Raw genomic sequence first — 27,347 nt, forward strand, 5'->3', positions numbered from 1 at the left:
AAAACATGGTGACAAATGGTAACGTCTGCCTCTGAAAGGTGTCCTTCATCTGTGGCTGAGTTGGAGTTATAATAAAACAGCAGACTGAGCACTCTCTGGTTTCTAGATTTGCCCAAAATATCCAGATTCTTAATTCTGACATTCCACAAGCCTTCGCTTTCCCCGCATACGTTTAAACGACACAAAAAGGACACTCGATGGTCAAGTGTGTGGAAATAACTTAACATTTATTTTAACAACAGCATCACTGTACCAATATTTTCTTTAAAAAAATTAAAAAATGGTTCACATTTACATTTAAACATCACATTGTAAAATATCCCAACACCCAGCATTTGTGATTTAACAGGCAGGCCTTTACTTGAGCTTGCCAGGTGTCTGCTGGCATCGTGTTTTCAAACAAGTTTAAATAATTGTGCTTGCCAAGTTCCATTACAAACATCAAATTTCAAATAGCTACAACAGGAAAAACAAACAAACCCTGTTCCAATAAATTCGCCTTAACTTTGGCTTTGAAGTCACCAAGAATCATCGTGAAATGTGTGTTATTAACAATAATAATATTAACGATCAATGGTGCCAAAGTAAAACTGCACTGACCATTCGATTCCAGATGACGATAAAGTCGTCACTATTGCATAAGTGGAACGTACATTTTTTTGTATACGTCATGGCAACTAAGAATCAATTTTAAGGCACGCACGGAGCATTTGAAAACTACATACAACTGTGTATCTGATACCACATAGTGTAACTGAGCTGAGGGGGAAAAAAGAAGAAGAAGAAGAAGCTCTACACCTGTGCAGGACAAATTTACCTTAAGATAATGTACACTTTTTGGAACAAAGTTCCATCGTTGGTCCCAATAAAAACGTGCCATGGATGCTTTTGCACTTCTTCAAGCAAAATGGCGACACTCAACCCATTGTGAAAGTAAAGGCCAAGCTGTTTCAAGTACCCATCAATTCAAATTGACATTTTGTACAAGGCTGGAATCCAGTCCAAATAAAAGTTTTAAATTAAAACCGATATTGTATGCCACAGTTTCGAAACAGCTCGATAGCAATATGCCCTACCAATCCAGAGTCTGGCTTGAAGGAAATATAAATTGCTACATCTCCTGCTTCAGTGGTGCAAACCGTTGATGCTCTCCGGTGGAGCTGTGGAACGCTCAACCCCTTCAGCTTATTTTGGGCAACACAGTCTTGTGCTGGCAGGCAGGACTCTGATTTCCACCCGGTCGGTTTCCGTTCATCCTGACTTTGCCCAAAGGACCCCCGGGCCCAGGTGGTAACCTACCCATAGCATCTGAGGGGGCTGGGCGAGAACTGTGCGGCCGTGGGCTTGGGATCGGGACCCGCTCTGCAGAGGGTGGTTTTGGTAACCTACGTCGAAGCCATGCGTGGCGGAGTGCCTGGGCTGGAGTCAGCCGCATAGTGGGATCCCACTGCAGACAGCCCTTCAGGAAATCCAAGAAGAGCTGGTCATCGCATCCTTTGAGAGCTGCAGACAAGTCACGACTGGCCGGCGGCCCACGAGGCTTTCCACGGCGTGACCGCCCTCCCTTAAGTACCACAGAGCCATCTGTCAGTGTGTTGACTGTGCAGTAGCGTGGATAGCCGCGGGAGCTTACAAAGTTCCGTGATCGCTTTCCTTGATCCAGGAGGCGTGCAGAAGGCATTCCCAAGAGTTCAACAGCGCAGGCAAACTGGTCGGCTTCATCCTCTCCAGGTAGCAAAGGAGTTCCTGTAAGCAACTCGGCCAATATGCAGCCCAGAGACCAGACGTCGATTGCCAAACCGTAGCGTGCCCCCAGGATGACCTCGGGCGCACGATAAAAGCGGGACTGAATGTAGGTGTACACACGCTGGTGCTCAAAACAACTGGAGCCAAAGTCGATGACCTGTATGGGTGATGAGACATCAATGAAACCCAACGTCACATTCCGATCCCATTCACCACTCCACTCTCCCCTGCTCCCCCCATCTACACAATAGCACATTCTCCAACCGAACAGGCGAATCTCCTTTCTGTCACAAACTAATGCTGACAGCTATCTTGTGAATAGAAACAGAAATGCTTCATCCTTTGAATAGTCACAGCAAGTTTTCTGGAATAAACCTTTCACCGGTGGAGTTCCCTTTAGTGACCGAACCACAATGACAGAGTATTCTGGGTTAAACCACGAAGGCACTTTGAATGCGAGATAATGCCTCAGAAGGACATGTGACTTCAAATTCAATTTGTTTATTATTTCATTTCATGACTATCAAGAGATTCGAAGGTAAAAGGCAATGAAATCTCACACGAGCACCTTCTGTTAAAACTGCCATCCAGGAAATAACGCGATGGAACAGATCCATTAACAGCAATGACAATTTGGTCTTGTGCTTAAAGTGGGAAAATTCATTCACCAGCCGAAGGTCCATTCAACACGTTTTCATTCCAGCTGGTCGAGCTAACAGGAGACACAATACTTATGAGGGACAGTCAATTAGTAACCTTAAAATGGCGATACAAATTCGAGAATGTAATGTGTGTAGTTGTAGATGACAGATGTTATATCTATGGGTAAGAGCCATCTTTTGCCCATTTTTGATCTGGCAACATTGAGTGTATGATGTCAGTTGAGCAGTTCTAAGATGGTGGCTTCCTTGGAAGCATGCACCAGGGAGGAGCAACGTTGTGTCATCCGTTTCTTGGGAAGTGAGGGTGTGAATCCCAGTGAAATCCATTGCAGAATGAAGATGCAATATGGTGATGCAGGTTTATCGCTGCAGCAGGTGTACGACTGTGACAGGAAGTTTAAATGTGGAGTTCTTTCAGTTCAGGTGTGAGTTGTCTCGGCACCCAACTTGTGGCCACTTTGTGGAACCCCAGCTCGTTGTGAATGATATGTTGTACTGAACCATGGCTAATGTTCAATTCGGAGACCACTTCATGCAGTGTAATTTGACGATTTTCCCTTAGCAAACGTTCAACTCCTGTGACCACTTCTGGTGTGTCGACTGTGTGAGGCTGGCCCGAGCGAGCAGCGTCTGCCACACTAGACACTGCACATTTAAACTTACTGTCCCAGTCGTACACCTGCTGCAGCGATAAACCTGCATCACCATATTACATCTTCATTCTGCGATGGATTCCACTGGGATTCACACCCTCACTTCCCAAGAAACGGATGACACAACGTTGCTTGTCCCTGGTGCATGCTTCTAAGGGAGCCGCAGTCTTGGAACTGCTCTACTGATGTCATACGCTCAATGTTGCCAGATCTAAAAGAGGCAAAACATGACCCTTACCCATAGATATAACATATGCCGTCTACAACTACACACATTACATTCTTGAATTTATATCACCAGATTAAGGTTACTTATTGACTGGCCTCTCGGAGGACATCATTCACTGGTTTGATCTCCGATTACAGTTCATAAAAATGAAGTTCATTTAAAAACTAGTAAGTCCAATGGAAAGCTCCCGTCCATTGTAATTAAAGTCACTCATAACTAACGCTGCTGGAATTCAACATTGACAAGAATTTACAAAAGATTGGAAAATGAAACGTCTCGAGTGGACGCTTCGGTGATGCAACGTAACACGTAGTAGTATTTGAATTAATTTGCACAATTAATCCAGATTTCCTTTTCCTCCCCTTACTCTCAAGCTTGGTATAGGCTGGGAGCAGGATGGCCAACTTATGAGCAGGTTGCCATTATTGCATCGTTGTGAAGCATGCTCCCAAGAACCTGTCCGAGTGGCAACGGCAGCTCAATTCTGGTGCACCTATCGCTGAACCGCAGGTTGTTTTCACTCTATGACGGATACATTAGCGGCAGGTTCTTTTCAGCGAATGAGAAGATCGTTTTCCTCGTTTAATTAACAGGCTTAGTAGGTTTGGTTTCGTGTGCCATTTGCACATCATGCGCCGTTTGTGAACTAGTTCAATATGTCTGTAATCCATGACCGTACATGTCTCTGCGCTCTTCTCATCGAGCGTCGTTTATTAAAGCAGCAAATTAAACAAATCGGGTGATCAAAAGGAGCAACCGATTGCAATGTTTCCGATGAAAATCATAACACCAGAACACACATGGGATGTTTAATGATAGGTCAACGCGGCTGTGAGTCTCGTCGCCCAAGCATTAACTTGGGGAGCGAGCAATGCACAAATTGTACGGAAAATCTCCCCTGACGTCAAGTTTGAGGAACATGTTGGCCAATCAGACCCATTGTGAAGTGGAAAAGTCGATAGGAGCGTGCAAAGCAACCTGCTCCTCATATTATGCTCCTGCTGATGACAATCAAGTCGGCTATCCTGCTGCCAGTTTAAACACACCATTAACCCCTCCTAAGTTCTTATTTCCAAAACTTCCCTTTTCCAACATTTCTACAGAGACGTCCCAAATGTTATTTCAGCTCGTGTGGATTACATAAAAAGTAATTCGAGATAAAGTATCACAGTTAATAACCACAACAATAATTGCATTATGCTGAAACGTACCTTGATGCCACTGCGTCCTTGCTGTTTCAGTAGAATATTCTCTGGTTTAAGGTCACAGTGAATGATTCGGTTGCGGGACAGTGCATCGAGGCACATGAGGATCGAGTGTGCAAACTTGCGGACGAGCGCCAGGCTAAAGCCCTGGAACTTGTTCTTCTTCACGAGCTCGTACAGGTTCATGGAAAGCAGTTCAAACGTCATACACACATGCCCACGGAAGGTGAAGCTGTCAAGAAGGTGGATGATGTTCATGCTGCAGTCTTTATCCTGCTTGCGGAGATGTTCCAGAATACGAATTTCTTCTGCAGCCTGCCTATGGAAACGCTTTTCGTTGCGTACCATCTTGAGTGCTATGTGCTGCTGCGCCTTGTGATCAAATGTCTTCAAAACTTGCCCGAAGCTTCCCTTTCCAATAACCTTAAGAACCTCATAGCGGTAGGCCACGTGGTCATGAGGCACGTGCAAGTAGGAACCCTGATCGTCGTCGAAGCCCCCATTATTGGTGGCACCGGCCACTGCTGTACGTTTCTTTGCACAAGGCCCTGTAAAGTACACTTCTGGATAAGTGAGGACCTCCTGCTGTTCATAAATGGACAATTTTGCACCGTACTGCTTCAACGCCTGCTCAGGTGAGAGGGCACACTTGTGTGGTTTTGTATAGCCTGGGTTGTCGTGCTCAGTACGTTTTCTCGTCGGTGGACTCATCTGGCTTGATGCTCCTTCACTTGTAGCACGCACGGACGGCAAAGTTCCCAAAGCAGCGCGGCCTCCATTTGCAAGTACAGGCCGCCGGTTGCTGCGATCCTCAAATAATGGTTGCACTAGAAAGTGTGGGTGTTCGGTTGGTGTAAGCTCCATCATTGTATGCTTCGATGGACCCTGGCCGGAAAAAAAAAGCAAAAAAAAATTGTTGGAAAAATCACACCTACAACAAAATCAAATTACATTCAATGTATTCAATCCTGATGGTAAGGTCCTGAATAAATCCAAAGGAAAAAAAGAAAGAAAAGGCTATGGTATACAACTAACAATACTCAGATCCTAAAATTAAAAAATTAAAAAAAACAGCTTGTACATAGTTTTCATTTTTGCACTGCAAACCCAAATCTGCCAAAACATGTGCATGCAGCACATATGTTACCTGAACCCCAGGTGCGAGCCCCAGCCATAAGTAATGTTATTGGCACCACACACAGCACAGGACGCACGTCACATTTCCCCCGCCAGAATCTACTTGTATTTCACGTGATGCTTTGCAATGTCATTCCAGACCATTGTAAGTTGTCTGTGCACAATCATGCCTCCTCTTTGATTATGTTAATTGTAACAAAATCAGCATGTGGTCAAAGGAGGTCAGCCTCGATTACGAGTTAACCGATTGGTTTTGATTGGGTGGAGGTCACACAAATGGCAATGGATGAACATAAAACATGACTACAGCACATTACTTCGTCGGTACCATTTTCATTCCAAGAACGTGTACGAACTCCAAGTGTGACAATGCACACTTCAGATGTAGGATAAGTTAAATCTAATATGTACATGAAGGATTGTTAAAGTTACATTCCAATATCAATTTGATTAAAAAGTAAGCACACACAGAACAGACAAATTATGAACATGGATGGAGAGATCTTGAACGATGTATCAAAATACCCTGGATTTCATAAAATAAAAATAGCGGACAGGACAGCTCAGAGGAAGTGTGTATGCTTTCGAGTTAACTGGTCTGATTTAAATTGGGGCTGACAGGATGGCCTAGAAGTACGCAGACTCACCGCCAAGCTGTCTAGCCTGGGTTCGAATCCCGACCAGGCTATAAACTGTCATCCCGGTGTTTCACAGGCAGGGCGATTCATCAATGTGTGCACCGTCCCTGCGATGGACGCTAAATAGGAATCCTATCTGGTGGCATCAGTTGGTGGACATGAAAGAAGAAGCCTGATTTCAAGTCTCAGACACTTTGCAGGCAAATTTTAACAGTTTGGGTTACTCCATGTGTGGGTCGAATCCACAGCTCTCCTTCAACTTGAATTGACATTAAATTTTCCAAAAAAAGGATCTGTCATGTTTTTATGCCTCCAGTCATGAAGTCACCGGCGGCATTATGTTTTTGCGTTGTCCGTCCGTACGTCTGTTCATGCTAATTTTCTGTTTTCTCTCAACCGCTTATCCGATTGACACGAAAGTTTCACCATTGGTGCGGCGACTCCTGTAGAATGTTTTTATGATCATTATGATGTCATAAGTCATAATCCCTCTCGACATATTGTGTGCCTTCGATACAGTCTGGCACCCTGCCCTGCTCACCAAACTCTCTTCCAATGGTATCCAAGGCCATCTCCACTCATGGCTCACAGACTTCTTCTCCTACCGCAGTCAACGTGTGGCCCTTAATGGAGTTCTCTCATCCCCTCTCCTGTCCAGGCTGGAGTTCCTCAAGGCAGTATTCTGAGTTTTCATCAATTATTTTTTTTTTCTGTAAATTAAATCATCAACGAAAACCAGGCTTTTTCTGGTTTTCATCAATGATCTCTCTGACTCTCTGGAAAATCCTCTCTATTTCTTTGATGACTCCACGCTCTGCCGTACAATCTGTCATCCCTCAGATCGGCAAGCAGCAGCCTCCTCATTCTCTGCAGATATGAACAAAATCACAAACTGGTCCAACACATTGAACATGTCTTTCAATCCTGACAAATCTCACACTCTCACTATGTCTTTCCGAAAGGACCGTCTGAAAACACCCCCCCCCCCATCTACTTTCTCAACAATTCCCCTGAATAAGTCCTTCCATTCAAACTTCTGGGTCTCACTATCTGCCATGATCTTTCCTGGGAAAGCCACATTTCCGACCTGGCCTCCAAAGACAGTCACCGACTGAGCATCCTCCGTCATGCAAGGTCCTTCCTTGGCACACCTGAGCTCCTGACCACATACAAAGCTTTCATCTGCAGCCTGATGGAGTACTGCTCTCTCCTCTGGCTGGTGCTCCTGCCTCCCAACTTTCTCGGTTTCACGCTGTGGAAAACAAGGCATTCAGGATCATTGGCATCTTCTGTGATGAGGCTGAGTCATTGGGTCTCTGTCTCACTCCCTCGCCGCAGGCAGGTCAGTGGTCTTTCTGTCTTCGACCGTCTCCTCTTCGGCCTCACCTCCCCTCTGTCTGAGATATGTCCTCCCCCCCAGCCTGAGATATGTCCCCCCCTCCAATATTTCTGCAGAGTGCTCAAGGTCCACCACCAACCCCCTTCTGGTAAAACTACCAAAATCAAGAATCACTGCTCACCTTTACTCTTTCATTCCTCTTTTTTTTCCCCACCTTTGGAACAAACTCCCACACTCTCTTCAATCCCACTCCTCCCTCCAGGTCTTCAAAATACTTGTTCCCCACCATCTCTTATCTTCCCCCAACCAAAACCGCAATCTTTTATACCCCCGCTAATCCACCCCAAACCCACCTCCTTCAAATTCCCTGCTTTCCTTCCTGAAAGTCTCTGTCGTGTCCATCTTGTTTACCCAGTGTACCCTGCCCCATCCCTCTCCCTTCCACAGACCTCCTCATGTCTCTGTTCCACACTGTATTTCCCTTCCCTCTCCTGCCCCTCTAGTTGTACGTTCTGTGTTAGCTCTCATATAAGCCGTGACGGTGTATACAAAAATAGTTTTTTTGTCATGTGGTGTGGCAGCCATGTTGGAAAAAAATTTTTGGACCTCCAGCTCTGAAAGCGCTCCATGCCAAAAATTGGCACACGTGAAGAATTGGTACTCCACACGGGAAACAAGTGTGATTTTTTTTTTTTTCGATAAGTGGCTTTGTTTTGATGTCATATTTGCATATATCAAACACTTTATCCGATCGGTATGAAAAATGTTGAGGGTCATCTCGGGCTAAATTATAGGGGAAAACAATTGATGATGTCATTGGTCACGTGGTTCAGCAGCCATATTGTTGTTTACTTACAAACCTTCAAAAATAATCTTCTCCGAAACGGCTGAAGAGATCAAGGCAAAAACTTTACAGGTATGATCACCTATCCATGAGGAACAAAAAGTTCTCCAACTATGACATCATAGGTCACATGGTTTGGCAGCCATATTGGATTTACCCTCAAATCATTAAAAAAAATCCTCTCCAGAACAGCTTGACAGATCAAGGGAAAACTTCACCCACATGTTCCTCAAGCCTTGTGGATACCAGAGTGTTTTTGAATAGTTAATCGGTCACATGGCCTGGCAGCCATATTGGGTTGAATGAGAATCTTTGAAAAATTATTTCTCTTGAACTGCTTCATCAATCGACATGAAACGTCACAATTATGATGTCGTAGTCATGGGGAAAACATGTTTTACATTTCAACTTGATCAGACGCATGGTCTGGCAGCCAGAAGATGATGTATGGGCTGGACAGGTTGAACACAGAAGGAAACTGCAAAGAGTGAAAATCGGAAATTGGATTGGGGGTGGGGGGGTTCTTTTTTAGGTTGTTTTGACATCTTATTTCTTACTTCTCCCCCCCCCCCACCACCTCCCCAAATTTTTTTGTCCTTTCTGACTTTTCAACGCTATCGCATTGCTTCTCGCTTCAAAAATAAATAAATAATAAACTCACTGGGACACAATCTAATTTTGCCTTACACGTGTACTTATTAATCCCCTACTGGAGGGGACTATAGGTTTGCTCTCCATCTGTCTCCGTCCCACCTGTGGTTTTTCAGACTTTTTTTCCCCATACCCCTCAACATATTTAACTGAAACTTGGTGCATGGCTTTATTATGATAAGTTACAGAACAAGCTGGGGTTTCAGGATGTTTTGTCAATTTTTTTTTTTTTTTACAGAGTTACGCCCTTTCTAAACTTAGAAATATCACATATAATACATGGGCCAGTGGTCAGCTGCCCCGACTCCACCCCACTGATTTACACCCATTGGCTGGACAGCTGGCCTGACTCCACTACAATAAAATCATGCACAGCCATTGCATGAAGCAGCACATATCAGCAGGCCTCAGGCCTTCAGCCTGAGTGTTAGTCCATGGCCCAGTGCAATTGGAATTATCCCAGGTATGTAACCACCAGGTATTATTAGATGTGCACATAAGCCGTATACATGTTTTTGCTTCATATATGTACACCGGGTTATTCGTAATATGAAATAGGCAAAGCCTAGAAACGAACGAAACACAGTGGGTTAATGTTCCTTCTTCTTCATCATTTTTTGTTCCAGTATCGGCTCGAGCATGTGTTAAACACAAACAAATTTTTTATCTCCCAAACATGTATTGTGACCGTGAGGGGACATGTATTGTAAAACAATTCTCCCTCTTGTTGTACATCTTTCCTTTTTCTCTATCATTTTCTCATTATCTTCAATGAAGAAAACGCTTCTTCCTTTAAAAGCTTTTGAAAACGTAATTAAAATGCTTCAATTTCCTTATCTCTCTGGTGTCAGCATGCCATGTATTCTTCTTCATCACAATCTATTTTCATCCTCTTCTTCTTCACAAAACATATTGCAAACCTGTCTCACACCAAAGTGCATGGTCTGTCATCTGTACTCTGGTTCCTACAGCACAACCTTTCTCCATGCCTTCAACAACAATTCCACCCATCACATGATCTTTATGTTAAAATGTTAAATATGGGAATCTTTAGAAGTCTTGCTTGCAGAAGTTGTCTGCGTACGACAATCAAATCCGTTTCATCTTCTTTTACAGTGTCAAACACCTCAGTGTCAGTTCCCTCCCACAAATCTCAACCCCCGCTCCCTTACTGTCATCTGTTTCACAGAATCCTTCCTCCCACAGGACATCCCTGACTCGTTAGTGTCTCTCTCCAGCTATTGTCTCCTCAGGTTTGAGAAACTTGAACCTCATCCTGGCGTGTACTCCAAATCAAGAACTCCATTTCTCACTCTCCATGTACAACTCTTACACCTCCCAACCTTGAGGAGTACCTTTGGATGTGACTTCCCCTCCACTCCCACATCTTGTTTATCTGTGTTGTCCAATACCATCCTCCAAGCAGTGACGACTCCAACTACATCTCTTTCACTCAAACATGGACCATCTTTTAACCACTCATCCCAACTCTTTCTTCCTCATATGTGGTGATTTAAATTGTCACCATACAACTTGGCTCGTTGGTGGTACCTCTCTCACAAGCCACGACACTTCAGCAAAAGTCATCCGTGACTCCATGGGACTGACTAGATCTGTGAACTTTCCAACCCGGATTTCTCCCAATGGCAACTCCTCCCTTCTGGACTTGGTGATGACTAACCCCCTGCAAATGTCTCCTGCTCTCCCTCTGCTCCAAATTGGTTCTTCTGAGCATGTGCTTGTGAAAGTCAACATCTCTCTGGCTATTCAATGCCGGCGAGCATGGCAGTTCACTCAGGCAGTTCACTTGTCAGAGACTACAAGCAACCATCTCTCTTCAGAATTGGTCTCCAATATCTACAGCCTGGGAATTTTTTCCTGGGAATCTTTGGGACAGGATTGGTCCCAAAGAAGGTATGTTATAATTATGCAGAGGAAAGAAAATCGTGGTCTTTAATTAAAAAAAAACTTTTGGTTTTCGCAAGAGTTTTCAAATCTGCATCATGTGAAAGTACAGGATTTGTAAACAAACTGTATTTCACATGTGCATGGACATGTAATACAGATACTATGTGAAATAAATCGACATTCGAAGGAAAATTCCCAAGAGTTATTTTTCAGTTCTTGTTTTACAAGACCCCAAATAACCTTTAGGCCCCAAATACCCATAAGACCCTTTACACCCTTCAGACAGATTAGACAGCTTGGACTCTTGACCATTTAGAGCAGCGGTTCTCAACCTATTGCATCTCAAGGCCCACTTGAGTATATGTCGAAAAGGTCAGGGCCCACATAAAAAAATAACAATTACAACTTAAAAAACACAGGGTGCTCTGAACTGAAAAATATATGTAGCTGTCTGCGTGAGGGGGGTGGGGTGGGAAGAGGGAGGGAATGGGGTGGACACGGGGGGGGGGTGAGGGAAAGGGGTGGACATAGGGGGTGGGGTAAGAGTTTGGAGGAAGGGGATGGAGTGGGAGGAGGCAGGGGGAAGGAGCATGGGGTGGGAACCTGGCATTGCCCGGCAACGCGGGTACCTTTGCTCGTGAAGTTAGTGGAAAGGAAGACAGGTCTGGTTCATGATTGGCTGTGCTTTGGCATTGGGAATTCTCACAAGATTGGCTGGTTCATCTTTCAATAGTAACGGTTTTAATTTGCCTGAAAGTATTACAAACTGGATAAATTCTTGTAATTGGCCAGTTAAAGAGCATCATTTGCACTTCAGTCTTTCATAATGAAAATGAACATTTATTACTGTATGAACCGCAGAATATGGAGAAACTATAGAATTCCCGATCTGACCATTTCATGTTGTGGAAAGCAAGGAGAAGTCAATTTATTTTAAGGGTTAACCCTTGACAGATGGTTAACGCCCGAAACATCAGCGTGTCCTTGCTTCCCACACAAGTTAGCATACCTCGATCGATGTCTTGTTGACTTCATCCATCGTTCTTCCTGGCTACTGACACAGGTCGACACTATGATTCACCACCAACACGAGTTGTCCGTGCTGTATACTGTGGGATTTGTTCTTCACAGGACGAGCATTTCATCAAAGAATGTGAATGTGGATTGAAATTAAGCCAGGTGTCTCTTCTACTCGCACTTGCGGATGTTAAATATCCCATGGTATATGTCGAAGAAGAGTACCACTGACACTTTGACTAAATTCCTGTCAGACTGCTGGTAACAAGTGGCCTGGTCTTATCGGATATTCCTTGCTACCACAATGTACTGCAAGCCATTATGGCGTGATTGATGTACATGCAGCCACTGATGCACTCTCAACAAATTGACACACTGAGGTGTTCACACGTCACACATAAATAGCCATCTCTGGTTATGAATGTCAGGTCAGGTATGGGAGCACGTGCCAGAACAGCACGTCGCTGCGTCCACTTTCCGCCGGTACTCCAGGGGCCTCCGTCTGGCCATCCCCCAGGCAGATGCCAGGCCCATCCCCATCTCCTTGAGATGATGGTCAACCTGTTGCAACCATGAGGGACGTGGTCGACCCACTGGCCTCCTCCACTCATGAGACTCCCTCGCTGAGAGAATCTGGTGAGCAGGATCAGAGTCAGGAAAACGAGCCACATGTCCATACAGCCACAACTGACGCTCACGGACTATGCAGGTAACAAATCTCATCCGAGTCTCTCTCAGCAACCGCTCGTTGGACACAAAATCCGACCAGTGATAGCCAAGGATTCTCCGAAGAGACCTGGTACCAAAGGAATTAAGTCTCCGTCTCAGATCCTTGGTCAGAGTCCAAGTCTCGCACCCATAGAGCAAGACTGGAAGTACCAAGGACCTGAAGACTCGGACTTTCGTCCTCCCGCACAGGTACCGGCAGCGCCACACCCCATGATCCAGTGAATCCATGACTCCCCAGGCCCGACCCAGACGTCTATTGACCTCTGACTCGCAGCCAGCAGAGACATGAATATCACTGCCAAGGTAAGTGAATCTCTCCACGACCTCAACATCCTCACCACAAACAGACACAGACAGGACAGCAGCATCCAAGATGTCACCGAAAGCCTGGATCTTAGTTTTGACCCAAGAAACCCGTAATACCAACGGCTCCGACTCCTCATTCAGCACCTCGAGGGCCCCCAAGAGGATGTCTAAAGTCTCCGCAAAGATGACTGCATCATCTGCAAAGTCAAGGTCCGAGATCTTGACATTCCCAAATGACGCACCGCAACTTGATCTCTCCGACATCCTCCCTAGAATCCAGTCCATACAAGTGCTGAAAAGTGTGGGAGCAAGTACACATCCCTGATGAACTCCAGTAACAACTGGAAATAAGTCAGAGATGGTACCACCACACTTCACAGCACTCTCAGTACCAGAGTAGAGTTCAGACATCAGATCGATCAGTTTTGGTGGCACCCCACGAAGACCAAGAATCCTCCAGAGGACATCCCGATTCACTGAATCGAACGCTTTACAGAGATCAACATAGGCTGCAAGCAGCCCCTGCCGAAACTCTCGTCGGCGTTCGGTGAGGACACGAAGTGCAAGGATACGGTCAATCGTTGACCTCTTTGGTGTAAAGCCTGACTGCTCTGGACGCTGGTGCTCAAGCAGATGGTGGCGAACCCTATCAAGAATTATCCGAGCAAAGACCTTGCCCGCCACTGAGAGCAGCGTCACCCCTCGGTAGTTGTTGCAGTCTTGGCGATCACCCTTCCCTTTCCAGAGAGGGACAACAAGGCCCCTCTTCCAGTCAGTTGGGATGATGCCTGTATTCCAGGCAGAGCACAAAACTGCATGCAACGACACGAGTGCAGCATTTCCACCAGCCTTGAGAAGTTCGGCATGGATGCCACAGATCCCTGGAGCTTTGCCCCGTTTCAACTGGTTCACCGCAGCCCGTGTTTCCACAAGCGTAGGTGGACCACAGTTGATTCGAGGGTCGGCAACAGGGATTGTAACACCCTTGACGTCCAACTCGACAGTTGGGGGATCAGCCTGGTACAACCGCTCAAAGTAACCGACCCAGCGGGCCTTCACTTCAGACTCCTCTGTCAAGAGCCTACCACTCTCTGCTCGAACTGTAGTGCTCCGAGGGATGGGCTTGGATGAACGTAATGTGCGAATTCCCCTGTAAGCGGGACGAGAATCACCTGTCCACAGGTGATGCTCTACCCCCTCAGATTCCTCGCACATAGGCCTCCTTGTCCACCCTCAGTGCACGTACAGTTTTACGCCTCAGCTCCCTGAACAGCTCAGCTCTGCCATTCAGCCTGGCCCTGCGACTCTGGTCAATGGTATCCAGTGTCCCTTGAGAGACAAAATCTTCTTTGCCCTGCGGTGAGCTCCAAGGCATCCACCGGCAACATCAAGGACGGTGGTCTTGAAGGCGCTCCACAACTCTTCAGGACCCCCCAAAGCACCCAGACCCCCCAAGTGTCCACTCAGCCTGTTCGCAAACTCCTCAGCTACTCTCTCATCCCTGAGCTTGGCAACATCCAGCCTAGGCTGGGATGGTACCATTCTCCAGGATTTAAGGTGCAGCTTTAGAGTTGCAACAACAAGCCTGTGGTCAGTATTGAGGAACTGAGCACTCCGGTAGACCCTGCAGTACTGGATCATCCTCCAACGACCGTCAATGAGGACATGGTCAATCTCCTTTGCCACACCGCCAGCGTTGGAATACCAAGTCCAGCGATGAGCTTGTGGGCGCTGAAACCATGAACCAGCCACCCTAAGTCCATGACTTCTTGCAAAGTCAAGGAGCTTAGTGCTATTCTGGTTCATAGTTCCTGACCCATGGGGACCAACACACACCTCATAACCGTCCCTATCAGTTCCAGTCGATGCATTGAAATCCCCCAAGACTAGAAGTATATCTCATCTGGGGCACTGATCAACCACAGACTCGAGTGTGGCGTAGAATGCATCCTTCACGGTGAGATCACTCGCCTCAGTCGGAGCATAAACAGAGACCAGGGAAATGACACCTAAGGAGTGACGAATCCTTAATCTCATAATACGCTCGTTGACCGGTGTTACCTCAATTATCATTGGGGTCAGCTTATTGGACACAGCTCCAGCAACTCCTTGGGTATGGTAACCATCAGAGCGACCAGACCAATAGTAGGTGTAACCACCCACCATTATCTCGCCGCAATCCGGTCACCGAACCTCAGAGAGAGCTGCAATCCCGATGTCCAAAACGCTTGAGCTCAGATGATAACAGAGACAGGTGATCATCCTCTCTTAGGGATAGGACATTCCAGGCACCCACCCGAAGGGACCGCCTCAGGTTAACCCAAGGAGACCGCCGTCTGGTGGACGACACCTCAGCACCACTCCGACACACTCTCCCGCAATCTGACCCAGGGATGTTACCCCGTGGTTTCCCTCCTATCAAAGATTGGGGGTCCCGAAGGCTTTGCCCCAATCCCGTCATCCGGTGAGCTGCCCTGCGAAGGGAAGCTGCACAGGAGGTACTCCCACGGAGTGGGTTTTCAGATTTTTTTTTTTTTTTTTTTTTTTTTTTTTTTTGCGTTTTGCGTTTTTGCGACGTTTTGCGACGTCGCAAAACGCGTTTTGCGACGCGTTTTTGCGTTTTGCGGAATGAAGGGTTTTACGGTGGCCGGAGTGCAAATCCTGCCACCAACCTCCTAATAAGAAGTGACCCAACTGCAGGAGGACGTCCGCAGACACAGTTGGGCACTAGATATGGATGGCCGTTGGCTCACAAGGAGCTCCTCCGCCCTTTGACAGGTTTTGTTTTTAATCCTGCTGGGTGTCCATATCCAAACACCCTCCTCACCAGAAAACCTGGTGGGGGAGACGGTTTAGTCGCCGACAACCCGACCATGGAACAGGTTAGTACAGGTTTACATGGTACCTGTAGCAGGTCACAAATCGAACCTGACCTGACATACAATGGCAACCGTTATTTTCTCTTACTAGCCTCTTTATCCTCTCCCCTTCCCCCCCCCCCCCCTCTGCTCCACAACGTTTTCACTCTACTCATCCTTTCAGCAAAAATGATACATTCCCACCACATGAACAATGATTCAGGAAAATAAGGAACCAATCATTTTTGTTGATGACGGCTTGATGTTCCAAAAGTCGACGTAAACAGACTTACTGGACCAGGAGGCTTGATAGTCGGCAATTCAGATGGACTCCCAGCCTCGGTACGCTGAGCGTGTGCAGAGAGTTGGCCTCCATTCCCCCTTGTTCCTTGGGAAGTAAGAGAATCAAGGAAGGATGGAAAAAGAAACGAGTCACAAGAGCGAAAGCAATCTATAATAATACGTGTGTGTGTGTGTGTGTGTGTGTGTGTGTGTGTGTGTGTGTGTGTGTGTGTGTGTGTGTCTCCTCCGTAACTCCAAAACCATGAAAACTCATGGCCCAAAACTTTGCATGCATACCAAGGGACCTCCAGGGAAGTGCATGAATGGAAATTGGGTGTTTTGGTGAATTAAAACACCCCTTTTGAAGAAAATTAATGGCTTACTTTATCTATCTGTTGAGGGAGAATTCAATTTTTGCAGAAATTTTTCTGTAAGGCTCACTTGGCTGCGACTGGATGGGTTTGAGGGCTGTGGAGTAGCGGCTGAAACCCGAATCCAAGCCAGGTTCCTCCTGATGACTCCAACTTTGCTCTTCACTTCTTCGGGTTCCTTCTGATGACTCCAACACAGTATTTGGTGTTCCGTTTGATTATTATATTTCGTCAGCCAAAATTCAACTTACAGGAGTCTTCGCCACCATTTTTATTCGGCCTACTGAAAAAGCCTTGCCTTGGAAACACGATCTACTCTCATGGGCTAATAAAATTAAATAATCGAAATACGATTTCGAATTTGATTATTGGATCTTGTGGACTAAATCGTTGTCAAAATTTGGAGTAAAATCTGAAAATGTTTAAAAAATTACCCATTCTACCTAAGCATATGAGAATATTTCTTTAAAGAAGGCTATGATCCCACCTTATAATTTAAATATTCTTTTTACAGCAGGTGAAAATTTATTTTAAAGCAGGCGAAAGCTCCTGCAGTGCAAGCAGTGGACTTGGCGACTGCGTCTCGGTTTTCCCTGGGGGAAATCTCCGGAATTTAAAAGGCAAAATAAGTTGGAGGATTAGAATGAGTAAAGCGAACAACAGGTTCAAGAGAGAAATGAAAAATGTTTTCAGTGAGTACAAAGCAATGCATCCCCACTCCACGGCAGGATGGCCGAGAGGTACGCACACTCGCTCTAAGCTGTCTAACCTGGTGTCTTCTCAATATAAATAGCCATCTCACATTCATGGTCAACCCAGCTATAAACTGTCATCCCAGTGTTTCACGGGCAGGGTGATTAATCAATGTGCATGCCGTCCCTCAGATGGACGTTAAACTGGGTGTCGCATCGGCCTGAATAAGTTTGTGGACCTTTAAGATCCCTTTGCGGTGTCCTTCGCGAAGAGTAGGGGAGCTATCCCTGGCATCCTGACCAAATTCCGAATTACTGCTCTAAGTGGGAGAATGAGGAGGACACGGTCGTGGGAGGACAAGATCATGCTGGCTGGCTGTGTCTGGACACGACACAATTCTCGTGTAGTGCTGTGAATTTGCCCACGTGATGGAGAAAGACGCTAGTCATCGACTTTTGGGCTGCATTGTGCGAGACGTCCCTTGAAGGCTCATGTTATGCCATTCTGGGCGAGCGAGCCCGGCATTCCGCAGAGGAGCGACGTCGACCGCCCCACTCATGAGGAGGAACTTTCACGACAGCTTGTGGGCTCTCTTGACAAAGGGACCATCCACACAAATTACCTCCCGTACGCTTCCCCCAACGAGAGCGGCTTGACACCATTTTTGGCGCGCTTTCCCGTTGAGCAGGATCACACGGTTTGACCCCAAAGCTCATAAAAGATTACTTCTAGACACGAAGCTATGTTCCAGAATAAAGGAGGGATTTTTATTTTGCTTTATCTTTTCCCCTTGTCCATTTTTATGTCTGAGTGCGGAGGTGCCTCAAATAGGAACTTAGATTTAGGTTACCTGACATCTCTTGATTTATTTCCATTGTAACTGTTTGATTTTTCTGCTTATTAAATCATTATTTATTTCATTTGCTGGTGTCCGTGTTGTGAGTTTGAGTAATAAACCCTTGTCCTCCGTCCCGTGTGCTAACGTCCTGAATCTCCCAGAAGCTCGGCTGTAAGCCTCCAAGGGAAATTGTTTGGCCATCTGTCCAGGTAGGGGCGAACCCTCTGGACACGACAATATTGTTACGGTTGTGGGGGTAGATGGAAGAATTTAATGGGGAATATAGCATTGTGTGGAGTTGTTTGGTCCGTGGACGTGTAGAAGGAATCTCGATGTAACCAAGTAGGGAACCTGTGAGCTTAAGTGTTACGTGTCACCACACGAGGGGGTGGTGTCGTGTTAATTAGTTAGGGTTTAAGAATAAGCTTCCCCAGTATGTAATCACCTCTCTGTGACTTTTCTCTATGTCTTAATAAGCAAAACCACGAAGAGGACCAAGCGGGAGGCCCCGCCTTCCCGGGTTTCCTGCGAGCACGCCATGACCGGAGGTGGAGGAGATATTGTTACGAATTTGGAAGCTTACTGCACTCAGCATTAAGGTCCTTATAGAACAGTTATATCGGTAAGTGTGTGTTTACAGTTAGGGCCCCCTACCTGTGTCTAACGGGAATTACATATGTGCTACGGAGTTTCGCTGACAACAAATCTCCTTCACTTCACTTCACACACCGACACCATTGCCCACGTGCATTCAGCCACGTACGTGGGCGGAGATTTCCATCGCCTCAGACCGGGACTCCGCCCAGGAAGGCAGGGGCGTGCCCCTTGTCCAATCACGCCACAGAGAGCGACTTTCCCATGGCACTCCGGCCAATGGGTTTGAGACTGCCACAGAGAGAGACTTTCCCACGGAACTCCGGCCAATGGGGTTGAGATTGCCACAGAGAACGACTTTCACACGGCACCCCGGCCAATAGGTTTGAGATGGCCACAGAGAGCGACTTTCCCACGAAGCTCCGTCCAATGAGGGTGGAGAGCACCTCAGATGGCGATTTGCTCACGCCGAACGAAAAAGGAATAAAAAGAAACCCCAGGCTGGGTGAGAAAAGGGTCGTGGTCGTGGTCGTCGTGGTGGTCATCATCATCGTGTTGCGGGTTTGAGTCCCGCCGAGCTGGATCATCATCGCCTCTGATCTTCTCCTTGGTCTTGGTCGATTGGTGCGTGGCCGGTTGGAGAGCGCAGTACCTGGTGCTTGGAGTGGCATCGTGTTACTGGTTCGAGTCCCGCCGAGCCGGATCGTCGAAGACCACACGAGGTGGACAGGTCCAAGCACAGGCTCTGGTCCCCAGCTCACCTGTCCTCGAGCTGGAAGCCTTCAATAAAGACCCGACGGGTCCATTTCTGTGTGTATGTCTGTGTGTGGGCCCGTCTTTAAGTAGCAACTGTACAAGTGCTTTTGCTTGTACATTGACTGCATTTCTTCTACCGTAGTCGGATAACTCTGCCCTTCTGTGTTCCCCTCCCTGCCTATTGTAAATAAATACCCCTCTTGTTGAATGTATCAGTTCGTTTCTATCATTGGTTTGCCGTGCTGCGAACGGGAACTAGGAGGCTTCATCTTTGCCGTAATCGTGCAATCGTCCCGGCAGGAATCTGGTACTCTCCGTTCGGGGTACGGCTCGGATCCGGCTCGGTAACGGCCCGGATCGTGCAGATCCTGCGGAGGGTGAATTTCCCCAGTAGTTTGGACGATGTGGGTATTTAGGTAAATTTAAATTGGCAATCAACCCTATCCCACGTGGTCAACCTAATGGCGATCTTCGGTCCGATAAGGGACCTGTCGGCTCTGGAGTTATCCGGGGTGACGACCTATAAATTCTGGGTGTTCAGTGGAGCCGACTCTACTGCTCCATCTTGCGGTCGTGCTCGCCACCGAAACTCGGCCCCACAACAATATAGGCGTGATCAAAGAGGAAGGTTGGTTGCACATTGTGGGAGGCTTCCAACTCGATAGGACGAGAGATTGGCAGAGCACAGACAGGAGGTCAGTGCGAGGTACACACGAGGCAGAGTTGATTCGGAAGAGAATCAGAGGCGGGAGTTCAGGGCTTGCACATTTTTGGAGAGCCGTGATCAGAGCGAAGGCACGAGGTGCATTGTTTGGAGAGGCGAGAGCGGAGGGTGAGCGCACGCCAAGAAAGGAGGGAAAGTGTGGAGGTGAGAGGAGGGAGGGGAATGGGTGGAGGTGGGAGTGTAGAGGGAAGGTAGAGAGGTGGGGGTCGAGAGGGAGGTGGGTGGGGTGGGGTTGGAAGAGTGAGGGAAAGGGTGAATGCGGGAGGAGGGACCCTGCATTAATTGGCAAGGCCGGATATCTTTGCTAGTTGTAAATAACATAAAACCAGAGCGACATTATTTAGGCCTCAATGACGCTGTTAATTGTTCCTGTGTTGTGAAAGCTTAAGCGCAGGCTTTTCCAACCTATCATCTTATGCAAGGAAACCCGCCTCTGAACACACCAGTCATCAAGTGTTTTTCCAGGACACTTTCCCATCTCATCACAGCAGGTGGAAAAATTTGCTGGTGTTGCAATGTCATCACATGCCAACCATCTGTCGTTACGCTGCTAGCCTCCAGAAACTCAGTATTCAAAGTCGGTGACAGGCAATGTCAAATCAGCAACACTTTGGCCAAGCAGCTTCTTCGGTTACAAACATTGGAGCTATCTATCACAAACGCTTCAATCCCATTATTCCCTCGAGGGCTTCAAGGCTTCTGGTCACCACCACCTCAGGTCATCCCCTATCTATCCACATGATTTTTCAACCCTCATTCGCCTTCCTCAAACCCACCCCTTCCGTTCCAGGTTTTTGTGGTTTTCTACTCCCTCTTTTTCGTTTTATGTTTCTGGTTTTCCCTTCCTCTTCTTTCATAATCAAATTGGAAGCTATTTTAATCCTATTCATTTTTGTTTTGTGAAAGATAAGGAATAGAAGATAATTTACTTTGTCACTTTTGACCTGACCTGCCCAGCTGAGGTCAGTGTTCAATTGACCTAAAATTTGAGTTTTCACCTTTAATTTAAGTATCATGAATGTTTCAACATGGACACTGATATTTGAGGTGCAAGCAGCAATGGAGCCAGTGAGGGGTCATCACTGAAGGAATTTCGAGTTCTTCCTCCTTCTGCCCACACATTGCCTGGGATTGGACCTGGGTGGGGTCAAGTATCTAATCTGACCCCACTTCCACAAACGTAAGTGGGACATAGACTTGTACAAAAAATAAATAAATCATTGAGTGCATTTCCCATGAAGAACATTTCCCACTGGGCCAAAACCCAAGTGGATTCCCATATGGAGATTTTGTGAGACATGTGAGAGACAGCAGCTGCACATTATCAGTAACATGAGTTGATTTAATCAATCACAAGGAAGGAAAAATATTTAGATGGGAGAAAACGTCTAACAAAATGAATCATCATTGCAGGGAAAGATCTCCACGGTGCATCACCATCGAGACGATCTCCAATAAACCAACAACAAGCCCGGTGGGGCAGTGGTCGAAGCTGGGGGTGTGTGGGGCGGTGTTGGACAGTGGGGATGTGTTGGGCGGTGTGGGTGCGTGGGGTGGTGGTCTACGGTGGGGGTGTGTTGGGCAGTGTTTGACGGTGGGGGTGCGTGGGGTGGTGGACGACGGTGGGTGTGCGTGGGGTGGTGTTCGACGGTGGGGGTGTGTGGGGCGGTGTTCGACGGTGGGGGTGTGTGGGGCGGTGTTCGACGGTGGGGGTGTGTGGGGCGTTGTTCGACGGTGGGGGTGTGTGGGGCGTTGTTCGACGGTGGGGGTGTGTGGGGCGTTGTTCGACGGTGGGGGTGTGTGGGGAGATGTTCGACGGTGGGGGTGTGTGGGGTGGTGGTCGATGGTGGGGGAGCGTGAGGTGGTGTTTGACGGTGGGGATGCGTGAGGCGGTGTTCGAAGGTGGGGGTGCGTGGGGCGGTGTTCGACGGTGGGGGTGCGTGGGGCGGTGTTCGACGGTGGGGGTGCGTGGGGCGGTGTTCGACGGTGGGGTGCGTGGGGCGGTGTTCGACGGTGGGGGTGCGTGGGGCGGTGTTCGACGGTGGGGGTGCGTGGGGCGGTGTTCGACGGTGGGGGTGCGTGGGGCGGTGTTCGACGGTGGGGGTGCGTGGGGCGGTGTTCGACGGTGGGGGTGCGTGGGGCGGTGGTCGACGGTGGGGGTGCGTGGGGCGGTGTTCGACGGTGGGGGTGCGTGGGCGGTGTTCGACGGTGGGGGGGCGTGGGGGGGTGTCCGCCGGTGGGGGTGCGGGGGGGGGGGTTCGAGGTTGGGGGTGCGGGGGGCGGTGTTGGACGGTGGGGGTGCGTGGGGCGGTGTTCGACGGTGGGGGTGCGTGGGGCGGTGTTCGACGGTGGGGGTGCGTGGGGCGGTGTTCGGCGATGGGGGTGCGTGGGGTGGTTATCGACAGTGGGGGTGTGTGGGGTGGTGTTCGACGGTGGGGGTGCGTGGGGTGGTGTTCGACAGTGGGGGTGCGTGGGGTGGTGTTCGACGGTGGAGGTGTGTGGGGCGGTGTTTGACGGTGGGGGTGCGTGGGGCGTTGTTCGACGGTGGGGCTGCGTGGGGTGGTGTTTGACGGTGGGGGTGCGTGGAGTGGTGTTCGACGGTGGAGGTGTCTGGGGCGGTGTTCGACGGTGGGGGTGCGTGGGGTGGTGTTCGACGGTGGGGGTGTGTGAGGCGGTGTTCAATGGTGGAGGTGTGTGGGTTGGATGAGGTGGTGTTCGACGGTGGGGGTGCGTGGGGTGGTGTTCGACGGTGCATCTCAAAAGATTTATTCTTACAACATGACGAAGATAGATAGACAGACAGACACACAGACAGACAGCTAGATGGACAAGCCGGTAGGCGACATGGGTGGTCGCTATATAATTGCATACTAGTCATAGTTTTTGATGGACCAGGCTGAAATTTTTTGACAAAGAGGTTCATTTTAGTGCGCATAAAAGCGTGGAAGCAGATTTTTGATTTTCGGGAATGTTTTTGGGGGGGGGGATTTTGCAAAAATTTCAAAGTCCCGTTGCTTGGCAACGGTGGCGTCCATAGCAACGGTGCTCAAAAGCATACGACTAGATCCTGGTATGAACCTACCAGTCAAGTTTCATCAAAATCAGTTGACTCCTCTGGCCTACAGAGCTGTCCATTACATACATACAGACAGACGGAAAACCTGAGAATAACGGTAGTCTAACGACCACCCAATAGAGATAGAAATGTCCTTTATTATGTAAACGCTAAAGCCTAACTAATGTGCTAATTGCTTTGTTTTGTTAGTTTACATGTTGTTTTGGCCTAGTTGGTGTAATTATCTGAACCCATTTGTCACCATGCTGGGAACACAGGTTCAAATCTGATTTATCACACATATTTCAACAAATGGTCTTGCAATTCAAGTGGAACACCAATATGTCCTCGGGTATTTGTCCTGCTGTGTGGAAGTTGCTCTTTGGGTTTTATATGGGTTTAAAAAAAAAAAACATTTTAAAACAACGGCTGGACAATTTTCATCATCATCTGATGTTTCTGTGCAAGTTATCTGTCTATATGATTTAAAAACATGCACATTCACAAGCATTCATTTTCACACAGATTTGTTGGTTCAAAAATCCTTTTATTTTACTCCAAGCAGTCACGGCTTCAATCCAGAGAAAAACTGTTCGTGTACAAGGAACCTGGGCCGTGGGCCTGCAGGCGGTCCTCTCACCTGATATGGATGTAAAAGTCCACTTGGTCTATAACTACACAATCTGCTCCATAAGTTACACTGCACATGCTATTTATTTAATGCACATCTACTCGGTTCAAGTCCATCCACCCTTTTGAGATGTGAAAGTCTCGACATGTGACAACACGTCTTCCTGGGTAACCATACCATACTATATATAATTGGGAGAGGTGTCTGTTTTTTTGTTTTTTTTCATGTACATGAACAATGCTTGTGGAAGAGCTCAATCAGAATGGAAGGGGGACATACCAATAGCAGAGTACGAGTAAGTGTAAGATCAAGGGGAGCGAGAGAGGGACACATGGGGATGAACAAGATGCACACAGCAAGAAGGAGAAAGTGGGGATGAAACGGAAAGAGAGCGAACTGTTTGTTTGTGTGCTTGACCTCTATGCACTCTTAAACTGCCAGACGGAAAGAGTTAATAAGTTCTGGTGGTTGCACTCGCGAGGTGTGTGAAAAGGTTTTACAACTTAGATAAAATTACGAGGGGTTCAAGGTGGGGGGAGTACCCCAATTCTTTCTCTGTAAATGTATTGTATAGTCCCACCTGGTGGAAGATGGTATTAACTGTCATAAATCACAAGTACGGAAATTAACACCCTTCAAAAGGACAGGTTCATTAGTGGTGCTGAACAACTGTAACAAACTTGTTACAAAATAGGGCTACCATATTTTAACTTTCAAAATGATGATGATAATAATAACTAGAACTGCCACTTAAAACTGCTGGCAGTGATGACCGTCCCCAGACGTCCGCCTCTGATACAACGTGAGACTTGAATGATAGTTGCAAAGTTTTGCATCGATAGGATAAGTGGTTCCAGAGAAAACAATATTTAATATTGTTCTTGAATCCAACATGGCTGCCAAACCATGTGACCTATCAATTAGAAATGAACAAACTTATATTCACTACTCGTGTGCAATACATATGTGAAGTTTCCCCTTGATCTGACCAGCTGTTCTGGAGAAGAAGATGTTTGAAGGTTTTCGGGTAAATTCAACATGGCCACCAAACCATGTGACCTATCAATTAGAAATTAACAAACTTGTGAAAGGATGTCTTGGGGAAACTTGCTCTCCCTCATGCACAGATTTATCCCCTCTCGTGTTCAGTTGTCTTACCCTTCCTCCCGCCCTTGGTTTACTGAAGCTTGTGGCGAGGCAGTTGTCCTGAAACAACTTGCCTTTGCCTCATGGAAAGCAAACCCAACTGAGGGCAATCTCAGTTCTTTCCACAAAGCTCGGAACAAGTGTGTAGCTACCCTCAGGAGAGCCAGAAAACAACATCTTTCTCATCTCAAGTCTGAACTCTCAAACCTCTCTCCCTCCTCAAAATCCTGGTGGCGTTTAATCAAATCTGTTTCTGGTGTATGTTCCCCCTCCATCCCCTCCCTTACCTCAAATGGCCGCACTGCTGATTCCACACGTGATAAAGCTGAATGTCTAAACTCGGTGTTTGCAGCTAAATCTTGTGTCCCAAACCCATCACTATCTCTACCCACTTTACCCAGTCGCACCCAACTGTCCCTGGACTCTGTATCCTTTTCTCCTGACAAGGTGGAGAGCTTGCTTTCAAACCTCGAGTCAGATTCTGCAACCGGTCCAGACGGCATCAGCCCACGTGTCCTCAAAGCCTGCTCTTCTGCTCTTGCTCACCCTCTCTCTGTTCTATTCACCCTCTCATTTTCCCAAGGTCATCTGCCATCTGCTTGGAAATCTGCTAACATCACTGCCCTGCATAAAAAAGGTGCAAAAACAGATCCCTGTAACTATAGACCAATCAGCCTTCTCCCAATCATCAGCAAGGTTATGGAATCCATCATCGCTTCAGACATGAAATCCTTCCTCTTCTCCAATGGCTTGATTTCCAATCATCAATTTGGTTTCAGACCAGGTCACTCTACCCTAGATATGCTGCTACTGCTCTCCCATCAATGGATGGAGGTCCTCAATGCCAGACAGGAAATCCGAGCCGTATCCCTGGACATATCACGTGCTTTTGACACAGTCTGGCACCCTGCCCTACTCACCAAACTCTCTTCCCATGGTATTCAAGGCCATCTCCACTCATGGCTCGCAGACTTCCTCTCCTGTCGCAGTCAACGTGTGGCCCTAAATGGAGTTCTTTCATCCCCTCTTCCTGTGCAGGCTGGAGTTCCTCAAGGTAGCGTTCTGGGCCCTGTTCTTTTTCTGGTTTTCATCAATGATCTCTCGGACTCTCTGGAAAATCCTCTATTTCTCTTTGCCGATGACTCCACCCTCTGCCGTACCATCTGTCATCCCTCAGACCGGCAAGCAGCAGCTTCTTCGCTCACTGCAGATCTGGATAAAATCACAAACTGGTCCAACACGTGGAACATGTCTTTCAATCCAGACAAATCTCACACTCTCACTATGTCTCTTCGAAAGGACCGTTTACAAAACCCCCCATCCACTTTCTCAACAATCCTCTGGAAGAAGTCTTTTCTTTCAAGCTTCTGGGTCTCACTATCTGCCATGACCTTTCCTGGGAAAGTCACATTTCCAACCTTGCCTCAAAAGCCAGTCGCCGACTGGGAATCCTCCGTCGTGCAAAGTCCTTCCTCGGCCCTCTTGAGCTCCTGACCACTTACAAAGCTTTTGTCCGTAGCCTGATGGAGTACTGCTCTCCCCTCTGGGCTGGTGCTCCTGCCTCCCACCTTTCTCGACTTCACGCTGTCGAAACCAGGGCTTTTAAGATCATTGGCATCTCCCGCAATGAAGCTGAGTCTTTGGGCCTCTCACTCAATCACCGCAGGTTGGTCGGTGGTCTTTCTGTCTTCTACCGACTCCTCTCCAGCCTTGCCCCCCTGCTCTCTCTGTGATTTGTCCCAACCACATTTCCACAGGGCGCTCAAGGTCCGCCAACAACCCGCTTCTGGTAAAACTCCCAAAATCACGAATCACTGCTGATCTTCACTCTTTCATTCCTCGTTTTTCCCGCCTTTGGAATAAAGTTCCTCACTCTATTCTTTCCCATTCTTCCCTCCAGGCTTTCAAAACAGCTGTTCACCACCACCTCTTATCTTCCCCCATCCAAATCCTCGATCTTTTCTACCCCCGATAATCCACCCAAGCCCACTTCCTTCAATTCTCCTGCTTTCCTTCCTGAAAGTCCCTTTAATGTCCATCTTCCCCTCGCCATGTTCCCCGTCCCATCCCCATCCCTCTCCCTTCAACAGTTCACCTGTCTCTGTTCCCCAATGTTTTGTCCCTTCCACTCCCGCCCCTCTTGTCTCATGCCTCCTTGCTGTGAGTTGTGTGTTAGCTCTCATACGAGCCTCAACCAAGGTATACAAAAAAAAAAAAAAAAAAAAAAAAAAAAAAAAAAGTGTATGTGAATTTTTGCCTCAATCTGTCTGGCCGTTCTGGAAAAGAAGATTTAAAAAAATTATTAATTTTCAATCCAAGATGGCTGACGAACCAT

At 47.4% G+C, this 27,347-nt stretch overlaps 1 protein-coding gene across 1 annotated transcript in view; it reads right to left on the reverse strand.

Moving 5' to 3' along the window:
* Positions 1 to 208: 208 nt before the first annotated feature.
* LOC147014931 (uncharacterized) overlaps positions 209 to 27,347 on the reverse strand; it is a 38,659-nt gene continuing 11,520 nt past the window's right edge. Inside the window, exons 3-5 of the mRNA XM_085853429.1 lie at positions 16,216 to 16,310; positions 4,502 to 5,380; positions 209 to 1,903 (exon numbers count right to left, since the gene is read on the reverse strand). Coding sequence (XP_085709555.1) covers positions 1,181 to 1,903; positions 4,502 to 5,380; positions 16,216 to 16,310 — 1,697 coding nt within the window. The 3' untranslated portion in view covers positions 209 to 1,180. The remainder of the gene's footprint in view (positions 1,904 to 4,501; positions 5,381 to 16,215; positions 16,311 to 27,347) is intronic.

Source organism: Eptatretus burgeri, chromosome 13 (assembly GCF_056783735.1).
Source record: "Eptatretus burgeri isolate ZD-2024b chromosome 13, Ebu_testis_v1, whole genome shotgun sequence".
NCBI classification, from domain to species: Eukaryota; Metazoa; Chordata; class Myxini; order Myxiniformes; family Myxinidae; genus Eptatretus; species Eptatretus burgeri.